At 49.4% G+C, this 13082-nt stretch overlaps 1 protein-coding gene across 3 annotated transcripts in view; it reads right to left on the bottom strand.

Moving 5' to 3' along the window:
• Positions 1-13082, bottom strand: part of SAE1 (SUMO1 activating enzyme subunit 1) — a 96910-nt gene that overhangs the window by 26447 nt on the left and 57381 nt on the right. For all 3 annotated transcript variants that reach the window (XM_075607016.1, XM_075607017.1, XM_075607015.1), the window contains exon 6: positions 12287-12392. In XM_075607016.1, the coding sequence (XP_075463131.1) occupies positions 12287-12392 (106 nt within the window). The remainder of the gene's footprint in view (positions 1-12286; positions 12393-13082) is intronic.

Here is a 13082-nt window from a genome sequence, read left to right as displayed (position 1 = left end):
CAAGCACTTGCTGAACACTGACCTCATACAACAGGAAATAGCCAGAGGAAATCAAACCTCTCCCAAGTCGAACGTTAAAAAAATAAATAAATACAGGTGGGTTAAAAAAAAAAAGGGGTGGGGGGTGGGCATCAATTACCCAGTTGAGACCCCCTTAAACATGTCAGTGGAATTAGTTCACTTTAGCCCTAGAATGGATTGCCTCTTTAAAGTGGCAATCCAAGCCGGATAATTTTTGGGTGAATTGTATAGGATTGAAGCAGGGCGTCTCCGGAGCTGAAGCCAGCGACACATGCAGCCTCCTGTATTTCAAATTTGGGCGCAAGGAAACTGCAGCTGAAGGGAGCCTGAGTACGGCGGCCCGATCACAGCTTCCAAACGCCCCAAAACACAGTAGACGAATAGCTCAATAAGGATGTTAACACAGCAGGGGTCCTGCTTCTGAGTGGGACTCCCACTGCGTTAATCTTACCAGGCCACACCAGTCTGGAAGAGCTGCGCTGAGAGAGCAGGGAGAAGCTGCCCCTCTGTCTCCATGCACATCTCTTACAGGTCATCGCATGCTTTTATTACATAGGATTGAAGCGGGGGAACTTAACTGCATTACTTTCAGGTCCGGGGACCCCCTGCTTCCTCAGGTATAGGCCCCCGTAGCATTAACATTTACAGTAAAATACAAGCTACTGGGTAGTAGCTATGGTAATTAAGGTGTTAAACAACTCCTGCCCCCGCAACCGTCCTCCCCTGGGGACCCACTGGTTCCAGAGGTACAGGCCTCCTTATCGGGTACTGGTACTAGATTCGGCTAATATGGTTATTGCCCATTTGTATGTGTGGTGGTGGGTGGTAGGGTGCCCATTGGTTGCTAATGTGGCTGTGTCCCTGTTGAGGGTATAGGTAACCACAGTGACAATGAATGGATTTATTGTATTGCAATGTGTTTTTTTTATTTTTTAGGCATCACAAATGGGCAGAAGCCCTATTAGCCATATTTGCCTGTTACTAGTGTTTTACTGTAAATGTTGGTGCCACAGAAGACGGCACCCGGTATGGTGGCCTGTACCTCGGTAAGCAGGGGTCCCTGGATCTGAAAGAGAGAGGGACCGCGGCGCACGGAGACAGAGAGGGACCGCGGCGCACGGAGACAGAGAGGGACCGCTGCGCACGGAGACAGAGAGGGACCGTTGCGCACGGAGACAGAGAGGGACCGCTGCGCACGGAGACAGAGAGGGACCGCTGCGCACGGAGACAGAGAGGGACCGCTGCGCACGGAGACAGAGAGGGACCGCTGCGCACGGAGACAGAGAGGGACCGCTGCGCACGGAGACAGAGAGGGACCGCTGCGCACGGAGACAGAGAGGGACCGCTGCGCACGGAGACAGAGAGGGACCGCTGCGCACGGAGACAGAGAGGGACCGCTGCGCACGGAGACAGAGAGGGACCGCTGCGCACGGAGACAGAGAGGGACCGCTGCGCACGGAGACAGAGAGGGACCGCTGCGCACGGAGACAGAGAGGGACCGCTGCGCACGGAGACAGAGAGGGACCGCTGCGCACGGAGACAGAGAGGGACCGCTGCGCACGGAGACAGAGAGGGACCGCTGCGCACGGAGACAGAGAGGGACCGCTGCGCACGGAGACAGAGAGGGACCGCTGCGCACGGAGAGAGAGAGGGACTGCTGCTCTCTGCGCAGCTCTTCCAGACTTGTGCGGCCCGGTAGGATTAAGGCAGCGGATGCAGAAGTAGGGAGCCCTGCTGTGTTAATCCTTATGAGAAATTCCCCCTTTGCTGCACTTGGCTGCGACCAGGCCGCACGTGGGCCATGGTCCACCAACTCCAAGTGACGCGCAGAGTATAACTAATCGGGCTACATCTGTAATTTCAGCTCAGGGGACCCTGATTCCAGGGATGCATACCTCCGAAGTAGGTGCCGGTAGCAGCTCTCCTCTGTTACCAGGGATTACGTAATGGACGCTGCTTATAGATCTCACGCCCTGTGGGCCAATAGGAAGCTGTGACGTCATTGGTGCTGCTTCAGATTGGCGCATGTGACGTGGGAACATTAAACTTTAAAGCCCAACCGTAGCGGCTACCGGCCCCTACAACGGATATCATCTCCAGATTCAGGGGGTCCTCAGAGCTGAAATGAATGGGGTTCAGCTCAAACAATTTGCCGGCTTGGATTGCTCCTTTAAAGCAAGCAATATCCTACATGTGTTTTTTTTAATAAATCAGTTCTCTACGATGAGAAAATACTTGTAGCATTTTTTTTTTAAATGCATGACATTTTAAATGTATTACATTGTAAATCAACCAAAGTAAAAGAAGTGCTTGGTAAGCACTCAGTATCCAGGAGGGGAGTATATGAATTAAGGTTAAAAATAATATTTAATAAGATTCGTTTAAACTTGAATCTTATTAAATATTATTTTTACCCTTAATTCATATACTCCCCTCCTGGATACTGAGTGCTTACTAAGCGGGGTTCTTTTTCTTTGGTTGATTGTCAGTTTCATATTCCAGCAGCATCATTTGACGCCACTTCACATGGCGCAGCGGCATCTTTTGACGCCGCATTGCCGTGGCGACGCAACAAAGCCAGCTGAATCCCGGTAAGTAAACCGTTGCAGGGGCCTCACGAGATCCCCCGGCATTTCATTTAAATGCCACGGGGAAGAGCGCGGGACCTCTGCAACTGCCCGCACCCCCTAGCAAAATCTCCCGCCCCCCCTGGGGGTCGCGCCCCCCACTTTGCGCACCGCTGCAATACGGAACAAGCTGAGCAGGGTAACCACCTTTCCTTACCCCCTACTTTCCCATTAGGTATATGTATTATAATGCAACAAGCCTTTTTGTTTTTATAACAACCATTTACAAAGTCACATCCCCTTCCTCTTCTGAAACAGGCCCTATCCTCTCTAGCAGTGCAGCGCTCAATTGTATCTAGTGGCTGCCTGGTCACATCATCTTCCCCCACAGAACTTTGTCATAATATGCATATGCATTCCACTGACTGCAGAATACTCTTATGCAGCCATTTAGTGAACCCAGAGCCGAATGTTTGCTGACCGATCACAGGAGAACGGATTGATCTGCAATTTAGCCAATTATTTATCATTGTGTGGATTGTATTGATGCACATATTAAAGGGGGGGGGGGCTTGGCAGATTGAACTATTGCTTTAAATTACCCAGAATCCTGGTTGAGACACCATTTTATGCATTATGATCAAACAATGTAGAAGTAATAGCAAATATTCAAGTCCTGGAACAGTTGGGTAACAGTGATCATAACATGGTCTCATTTGGAATAAAGAATCAAAAGACAGATCACTTGGGTTCAACAAAGACCGTACATTTTAGAAAGGCAGATTTTAATAAACTGAAGACTAATCTAAAAGGAATAAATTGGGATGATTTTGCAGGGAAAAATGTAGAAGATAAATGGGCAGTCTTTAAAACATTTTTAGAAAAGCACACTTATCAGTGTATACCCTTGGGTAATAAGTATAAAAGAAATAAGTCAAAACCAATGTGGCTAAATAAACAGGTAGGGAGGAAATGGACAAGAAGAGGAAGGCGTTTAGATTCTTTAAGTCATAAGGGACAGAGACATCGTATCAGAAGTATAAGGAATGTAACAAAAATTGCAAAAGGGCAATCAAATTAGCAAACATGGATAATAAAAAAAAGGATTGCAATAGAAAGTAAGATCAACCCTAAAAAGTTCATTAAGTACCTTAAAAAAAAAAAAATCAGACAATAAAATATAGGACCCTTTCAGTGTGAGATGGGCAGGCAGATTATTGGAGATAAGGAAAAAGCAGAAGTATTAAACAAATTCTTTGCCTCTGTGTTTACCAGGGAAGAATCAAGTTTAATTGTAGTGCAGCAGGAGGAAGCCACAACCTATTAATGACCAATTGGTTAACTGAGGAAGAAGTTCATAAGCGGCTTGATAAAATTAAAGTAAATAAGGCACCTGGCCCCGATGGCATACATCCAAGAGTTCTCAAGGAGTTAAGTTCAGTGATAGCCAAACCATTACATTTAATATTCAAGGAATCCATTTCCACAGGCTCAGTACCACAAGATTGGTGTAAAGCAGATGTGGTGCCTATATTTAAAAAGAGAGCTAGATGACAACCAGGGAATTACAGACCTGTAAGCCTGACTTCAATAGTGGGGAAACTACTTGAAGTAGTAATACGGGATAATATTCAGAAATACCTAATGGAAAACAAAATCAGTAGTAATAATCATCATGGATTTATGAAGGCTAGATCATGCCAAACTAACCTTATTTGTTTCTTTGAGGAGGTAAGTAGGAATTTAGACCAGGGTAATGCAGTTGATGTGGTCTACTTAGATTTTGCAAAGGCTTTTGATACGGTTTCACACAAGAGGTTGGTGTACAAAATAAAGCAAATTAGACTCAGTAAAAATATATGCACCTGGATTTAAAACTGGTTGAAGGATAGACAACAGAGGGTTGTCATAAATTGAACTTTTTCAGATAGGGCTAAAATCGTGAGTTGAGTACCTCAGGGATCGGTACTGGGATCCCTGCTTTTTAACTTGTCTAGCCAGGTCCCCTCCTGTCCTCCGTTCCCCCCCTTACCTCCGCTGCCGTGGGTCTGTTGTGGGAAGGTGCAGGAGGCGATGGGCTCGCCGGCGGCACCCTTTGAAGGGCGCCGCCATGTTTCAGGTGCTTGCACATGCGCAGAGGGGTTGCGGCGGCCATCACAGGGATTGAGAAATGGCAGAGGTGGCTTTTCTTAGTGCAGTGCCTTCCTGAGTTCGCGCATGGGCAGATGCGAGCGGTGGTGGCCATTACAAAGTCGCGCATGCGCAAGGGAGATAGCGCACGCGGCTCCAATAATAAAGAGGACCTGCGGGGGCTACAACACCCAGCAGCCACTGGGGCTGCTAACCATGTGAGACCACAGCAGCCAATAGGGCTTAGAGCTTCCCCTGAGGAGAGAGATACATTTTTCACGCGCTGGGGAAGGACAGAGTTGGAGCTGGGTCAAGGTTAGGGGAGGTTGTGTGTGCAGGGGTCAGGGACCCCCTACACTAGGCCAGGTAATCTCCTAGGCCCGACTCAAGTGCATAGTGTGGCTGCTATAGGGACAGGCCCTTAGGTAGGGACCCTGCCACTTTAGTTGTTTGATAGATCAGGGACGCAACGCTGCGCGGCCCTGATGGTTGTGGTCTGGGACCAAACTCCATAAGAAGATAAGAGACTGTATTCATGGTGGGACCGTCCGTCGGACACCACCCCACACGGAGGCGGATTCATCGCGGGATCAGTGGATCCATTCTATTTTCCTGACGGAGCATCCGGTTGTGGACACACTCGGCAGGTATCATACAACACGTGCACCAACCAACATCTCAACTTAGTGGGCAGTGCTGTCATACACATTGGGGGTTGGGTGTGGGATTCTGGTACAGGGTGTTGGGAACACAGTGGGGTTGCCGCCCTGCGAGGTTGAAGGGTAGTTGTATTATTAGTGACCATATTAGAACGTTAAGATTATTCCTATGTCAGTAAAGGTTATTGTTATTTTATACTGTGTGTGATCATTGTGTTAGGGTCCTGTGAGGGGCTCCTCCCACTACGTTGGGATCCCTCGCAGGTGGAAGCGCTGCACCGGATTGTAAGTACATCACCCCAGGCTCTCCATGGCGGAGGCTCAGGTTCCTGTGAGCCAACAGGTAAAGGTAGCACCAGTAATATATTTACAGCCTGCCCCCAGATCTCACTGGGGGGGGGGGGGGGCGGGGAAACAGGGCTACACTTGTTTATTAATGACCTTGAGGTTGGCATAGGGAGCAAAGTCTCCATCTTTGCTGAAGAAACTAAATTGTGTAAGGTAATAGAATCAGAGCAGGGTGTAATTTCTCTCCAGAAGGACTTGGAGAGACTGGAAACTTAGGCAGGTAAATGGCAGATGAGGTTTAATACAGATAAAAGCATTTGGGAAGCAAGAATAAACAGGCGACTTACATCCTTGATGGAGAAGGATTTAGGAGTGCTTGTAGACAGCAGGCATAGCAATAGTGCCCAAAGTCATGCAGTAGCTGCAAAGGCAAACAAGATCTTATCTTGCATAAAATGGGCAATGGATGGAAGGGAAGTAAACATAATTATGCCCCTTTACAAAGCATTAGCATTGAATATGGAGTACAATTTTGGGCATCAAGCCTTAGAAAATATATTATGGAACTAGAGAGCGTGCAGAGAAGAGCCACCAAATTAATAAAGGGGGTGGACAATCTAACTTATGAGGAGAAGCTAGCTAAATTACATTTATTTACATTAGAAAAGAGGCGTCTAAGATGGGATATGATAACTATATACAAATATATTCGGGGACAGTACAAGGAGCTTTCAAAATAACTATTTATCCCACGGGCAGTAAAAAGGACTCAGGGTAAGGGCAGTTAAAATGTGGAATTCATTACCCATGGAGACTGTGATGGCAGATACAATAGATTTGTTCAAAAAAAGGTTGGACATCTTTTTAGATAGGAAAGGTATACAGGGATATATCAAATAAGTAAACATGGGAAGGATGTTGATCCAGGGAGTAATTTGATGCCAATTCTTTCAGTCGGAAAGGAATTTATTTTTCCCCTTATGAGATATCATTGGATGATATGACACTGGGGTTTTGTGTTTGCCTTCCTCTGGATCAATAAGTAAGTATAGATATAGGATAAAGTATCTGATGTCTAAATTTAGCATAGGTTGAACTTTATGGACGTATGTCTTTTTTCAACCTCATCTACTATGTAACTATGTATTATTGTCAACTCTTATGTTCATTCCCATGCAATTTGTTGTTGGCCTCTGGCAGTGAAAAGGTTTAAAAAAAAATATATAATAATGAGGAAACACTGGCCGAAGTACTATTAAACAAGTGTGCAAAATAGTTTGCTATTTTTAACCAGGAATAATACAATACGCCTTTGCAAAATAATTCATTCCTATGAGAGAAAACAGTCAATTTAAAATTTTGCAAGAAACCTAGAAAGTAAAAGCAGGTATCAAGAGTGTAATCTCTGAAAGGTAAGGGGAGCGTCACTTCCTGTTCCGCCCGCCGGGAAACCGAGATGGGGTTCGTCCCTATCCTCGCTCTGTCCACTGGCATCACCAGTACGGCTCAAACTTACCGCCTTATCGGTGATTCCAGAGGACAGAGCGAGGATCGAGACAAGCCCCTCCTCTGTTTCAGGGTGGCCGTAACCGGAAGTGACGCAGGACGCGCGAACGAGACGGATCCATATGAAGCAGGAGCGGTGAGATCGCGACTCATTCGGCTTTCGGGAATCTTTGTGTTTCAATGCTGCAAAGAGCATTATTCTTGTACGCCTTGAGCTTAGAGGTTTCTTTAACCATAAAGTTTATACATTTTACATATACCATCTGCATTATTGTTGTGTCTTTACTCCCCTCTCTCTGAGATTAGTGGGACCACCCGACATCACATCTACCACTTTACCACTGATTTGGATCTGCCTACGTACATCACTCCATTGTGAGTAGAAATATTGAAGGATACATCACTGTTCTGATTACACATGCACTAGCAATACCGCTCTATGTAGGGTCTTCTCTCCCTTTGCATGGGGCAGCCCCCGCTCCTGCTCTATGTAGGGTCTTCTCTCCCTTTGCATGGTGCAGCCCCCGCTCCTGCTCTATGTAGGGTCTTCTCTCCCTCTGCATGGGGCAGCCCCCGCTCCTGCTCTATGTAGGGTCTTCTCTCCCTCTGCATGGGGCAGCCCCCGCTCCTGCTCTATGTAGGGTCTTCTCTCCCTTTGCATGGTGCAGCCCCCGCTCTATGTGGGGTCTTCTCTCCCTTTGCATGGGGCAGCCCCCGCTCTATGCAGGGTCTTCTCTCCCTTTGCATGGTGCAGCTCCTGCTCTATGTGGGGTCTTCTCTCCCTTTGCATGGGGCAGCCCCCGCTCCTGCTCTATGTGGGGTCTTCTCTCCCTTTGCATGGTGCAATCCCCGCTCCTGCTCTATGTGGGGTCTTCTCTCCCTCTGCATGGTGCAGCTCCTGCTCTATGTGGGGTCTTCTCTCCTTCTGCATGGTGCAGCCTCCGCTCCTGCTCTATGTGGGGTCTTCTCTCCCTTTGCATGGTGCAGCCCCCGCTCCTGCTCTATGTGGGGTCTTCTCTCCCTTTGCATGGTGCAGCCCCCGCTCCTGCTCTATGTGGGGTCTTCTCTCCCTTTGCATGGTGCAGCCCCCGCTCCTGCTCTATGTGGGGTCTTCTCTCCCTTTGCATGGTGCAATCCCCGCTCCTGCTCTATGTGGGGTCTTCTCTCCCTCTGCATGGTGCAGCTCCCGCTCTATGTAGGGTCTTCTCTCCCTTTGCATGGTGCAGCCCCCGCTCCTGCTCTAAGTAGGGTCTTCTCTCCCTCTGCATGGTGCAGCCCCCGCTCCTGCTCTATGTGGGGTCTTCTCTCCCTCTGCATGGTGCAGCCCCCGCTCCTGCTCTATGTGGGGTCTTCTCTCCCTTTGCATGGTGCAATCCCCGCTCCTGCTCTATGTGGGGTCTTCTCTCCCTCTGCATGGTGCAGCTCCTGCTCTATGTGGGGTCTTCTCTCCTTCTGCATGGTGCAGCCTCCGCTCCTGCTCTATGTGGGGTCTTCTCTCCCTTTGCATGGTGCAGCCCCCGCTCCTGCTCTATGTGGGGTCTTCTCTCCCTTTGCATGGTGCAGCCCCCGCTCCTGCTCTATGTGGGGTCTTCTCTCCCTTTGCATGGTGCAGCCCCCGCTCCTGCTCTATGTGGGGTCTTCTCTCCCTTTGCATGGTGCAGCCCCCGCTCCTGCTCTATGTGGGGTCTTCTCTCCCTTTGCATGGTGCAGCCCCCGCTCCTGCTCTATGTGGGGTCTTCTCTCCCTCTGCATGGTGCAGCCCCCGCTCCTGCTCTATGTGGGGTCTTCTCTCCCTTTGCATGGTGCAGCCCCCGCTCCTGCTCTATGTGGGGTCTTCTCTCCCTTTGCATGGTGCAGCCCCCGCTCCTGCTCTATGTGGGGTCTTCTCTCCCTCTGCATGGTGCAGCCCCCGCTCCTGCTCTATGTGGGGTCTTCTCTCCCTCTGCATGGTGCAGCCCCCGCTCCTGCTCTATGTGGGGTCTTCTCTCCCTCTGCATGGGGCAGCCCCCGCTCCTGCTCTATGTAGGGTCTTCTCTCCCTTTGCATGGTGCAGCCCCCGCTCTATGTGGGGTCTTCTCTCCCTTTGCATGGGGCAGCCCCCGCTCTATGTAGGGTCTTCTCTCCCTTTGCATGGTGCAGCTCCTGCTCTATGTGGGGTCTTCTCTCCCTTTGCATGGGGCAGCCCCCGCTCCTGCTCTATGTGGGGTCTTCTCTCCCTTTGCATGGTGCAGCTCCCGCTCTATGTAGGGTCTTCTCTCCCTTTGCATGGTGCAGCCCCCGCTCCTGCTCTAAGTAGGGTCTTCTCTCCCTCTGCATGGTGCAGCCCCCGCTCCTGCTCTATGTGGGGTCTTCTCTCCCTCTGCATGGTGCAGCCCCCGCTCCTGCTCTATGTGGGGTCTTCTCTCCCTCTGCATGGTGCAGCCCCCGCTCCTGCTCTATGTGGGGTCTTCTCTCCCTCTGCATGGTGCAGCTCCTGCTCTATGTGGGGTCTTCTCTCCCTTTGCATGGGGCAGCCCCCGCTCCATGTGGGGTCTTCTCTCCCTTTGCATGGTGCAGCCCCCGCTCCTGCTCTATGTAGGGTCTTCTCTCCTTCTGCATGGGGCAGCCCGCGCTCCTGCTCTATGTGGGGTCTTCTCTCCCTCTGCATGGGGCAGCCCCCGCTCCTGCTCTATGTAGGGTCTTCTCTCCCTTTGCATAGTGCAGCCCCCGCTCCTGCTCTATGTACCCGCTCCTGCTCTATGTAGGGTCTTCTCTCCCTTTGCATGGGGCAGCCCCCGCTCCTGCTCTATGTGGGGTCTTCTCTCCCTTGCATGGTGCAGCTCCTGCTCTATGTAGGGTCTTCTCTCCCTTTGCATGGGGCAGCCCCCGCTCCTGCTCTATGTAGGGTCTTCTCTCCCTTTGCATGGTGCAGCCCCCGCTCCCGCTCTATGTGGGGTCTTCTCTCCCTTTGCATGGTGCAGCCCCCGCTCCTGCTCTATGTAGGGTCTTCTCTCCCTTTGCATGGTGCAGCCCCCGCTCCTGCTCTATGTGGGGTCTTCTCTCCCTTTGCATGGTGCAGCCCCCGCTCCCGCTCTATGTGGGGTCTTCTCTCCCTTTGCATGGTGCAGTCCCCGCTCCTGCTCTATGTGGGGTCTTCTCTCCCTCTGCATGGTGCAGGTCCTGCTCTATGTGGGGTCTTCTCTCCCTTTGCATGGGGCAGCCCCCGCTCCATGTGGGGTCTTCTCTCCCTTTGCATGGTGCAGCCCCCGCTCCTGCTCTATGTAGGGTCTCCTCTCCTTCTGCATGGGGCAGCCCGCGCTCCTGCTCTATGTGGGGTCTTCTCTCCCTCTGCATGGGGCAGCCCCCGCTCCTGCTCTATGTAGGGTCTTCTCTCCCTTTGCATAGTGCAGCCCCCGCTCCTGCTCTATGTAGGGTCTTCTCTCCCTTTGCATAGTGCAGCCCCCGCTCCCGCTCTATGTGGGGTCTTCTCTCCCTTTGCATGGTGCAGCCCCCGCTCCTGCTCTATGTGGGGTCTTCTCTCCCTTTGCATGGGGCAGCCCCCGCTCTATGTGGGGTCTTCTCTCCCTCTGCATGGGGCAGCCCCCGCTCTATGTGGGGTCTTCTCTCCCTTTGCATGGTGCAGCCCCCGCTCTATGTGGGGTCTTCTCTCCCTTTGCATGGGGCAGCCCCCGCTCTATGTGGGGTCTTCTCTCCCTTTGCATGGGGCAGCCCCCGCTCTATGTGGGGTCTTCTCTCCCTTTGCATGGGGCAGCCCCCGCTCTATGTGGGGTCTTCTCTCCCTCTGCATGGGGCAGCCCCCGCTCTATGTGGGGTCTTCTCTCCCTCTGCATGGGGCAGCCCCCGCTCTATGTGGGGTCTTCTCTCCCTCTGCATGGGGCAGCCCCCGCTCCTTACCTTTTAGAGAAAACATTTTGAGAAGACGATTGGAACAAGTCTTTTAAAGGGTTGGGTGGAGGATCACAACTCGTAATTCTTTAAAAATATTGCCTATAATATCTGGGCCTTATATTATAAACAGTTTTACACTGATCTGTTATGTGTTTCACTAACTGAGTAGAGTTTTTCACTTATCTGATAATTGTTTCCTATTTTTGCACTTAGATACTTTAATAGGGAGTGTAGAGCGCCACTTTTTGTTTTTGTAGCCTATATCAAAAGTGTAATGTCATAACAGAAGAGCAAATAGATATGTTCAAACTTATCAAAGTGCTTTTTGAAAGTAAAGAATCACAAATGTCATCTTCATCGGTTACGATTGGAGAATTTAGGAATAGGGACACAATATCCTTATCGTAATTCCATCCACATGGGCAGATGGGGAACAGAGGAGGCACTTGCAACTGTCACATCTGCATATTCAAGCTGCATGGGAATCATGGGAAATTAATTGCTTTACGGTGCAATCCGTGATCTTCAACTTTGCCAAATTTCCTGTTTATGTCACTTTTTAAACAAGGAGCTATTCTGACAACAGGGCATAATTTTGTCTAAAACTTTGCTAATTTCTACAAGTATCAATTAATAATTATGTATTATGTATGGCCTCTTATGGGGTCTCTTGAAGATGCTGCAGCAATCCAGAAACACACACTTGTAATTATAAATAACGATAATTTTTGCTCACAAGAATCAAAGCTCTAGGTGCCAAATCCCAGGAATATACGGGGGATGAAACCCTTCACTGCCGTACACATTGCTCCGCAATGTCCTGCCGATTACTCTGCCAGCAGTGGGAATAAATAAAATGAAGGGAGTAGCTCAGTAGTTACACTACTGCTTTTGAATCTGATGAACTCTGTTTGAATCCCAGTGCTAGCTTCTTGTGACCATGGATGGGCAAGTCACTGTGCTGTAGGCACCCCAAAATTCAATAATAGTCCCTACAGGGCACGGACTTGTGCATTAAAACAATATATGTACATTAAGGTACTATACTTGAGTGCGCAATTACTTTGTTTTAGTGTTTACACCTTTAAGAGCTCATCCCTCCAGTTACAGACACAAACAGCTGCTTAGCGTTAGAGACGTGAATGTTCTGCAATGTTCTTTGTATTCTGACAAGCTCTCGGTGCATTTACATTAGTCGTGATGGGTGCAGTTCGGTGCCTTTGTTACCTTGGAAAAGGAAGTAGTCGGCGGGGGTTCTTTTCAGCGCTGCTTTCGCTTTCTCGCTGCTCCAGTCAATTTCGAGGGCTTCCTTTAGCTGGCAGAACTGTACTTTCTGACAAGGACAAAAGTAGAGAAAGTTTCGAGTCGCTTTGGGAATATTTTTCCGGGAGATGTTGAACTTGCTGTCATGTGGTTCCCCCCCCCTCCCCCTCCCAACTCTCTTAAAACATGAAGACAGCAAAGAACATTGATTGGGGCCATTGCAATGTCACTGGTGGATAATGAGACCAAGTGTACCAGCTGGTGAGAACATCATGCTCCAGTTTTTACTTTTCCTGCCTAACTTTCAGCACTAGAACATTTTGTTTTCTCTAACAGTGCAATCAAATTCGAAATCCGTGGCAATTTAAAGAAGCAAACTGCTCCTCTCATCTCAGGACCTGGGAGAGGGTTCTCCTAGTAAAGGTTTATTCCTGGGACCCCACCCTCTTCCCAAGTTCTGGAGTTCTCGTGCCCACAATATGGTCAATGCATATGGAAAGAAGACTGCAAACGCTTACCAAAAATACTTTGTACTAAGTGTCTTTATTGTACATCTCATCCTTATCACGTAGGTCACTGAAAGATCCCCTAGTTTTGAATGTAGTATTATTGAGAATAATATGGGGGGGAGGGGGTTCCAGTAACTAAACATGTGTGCTTGCTCTACTGTAGGACTTCTTACCACTTACTGCAAATTTGAAATAAAAATGCTAGTTATGAGATTTAGACATGATTCCTTACCTAGACCCTCACAAAATTC

This window comes from Ascaphus truei, chromosome 7 (genome assembly GCF_040206685.1).
Source record: "Ascaphus truei isolate aAscTru1 chromosome 7, aAscTru1.hap1, whole genome shotgun sequence".
In the NCBI taxonomy this organism is placed as follows: Eukaryota; Metazoa; Chordata; class Amphibia; order Anura; family Ascaphidae; genus Ascaphus; species Ascaphus truei.
This window is presented reverse-complemented; position numbering and strand designations above follow the sequence as displayed.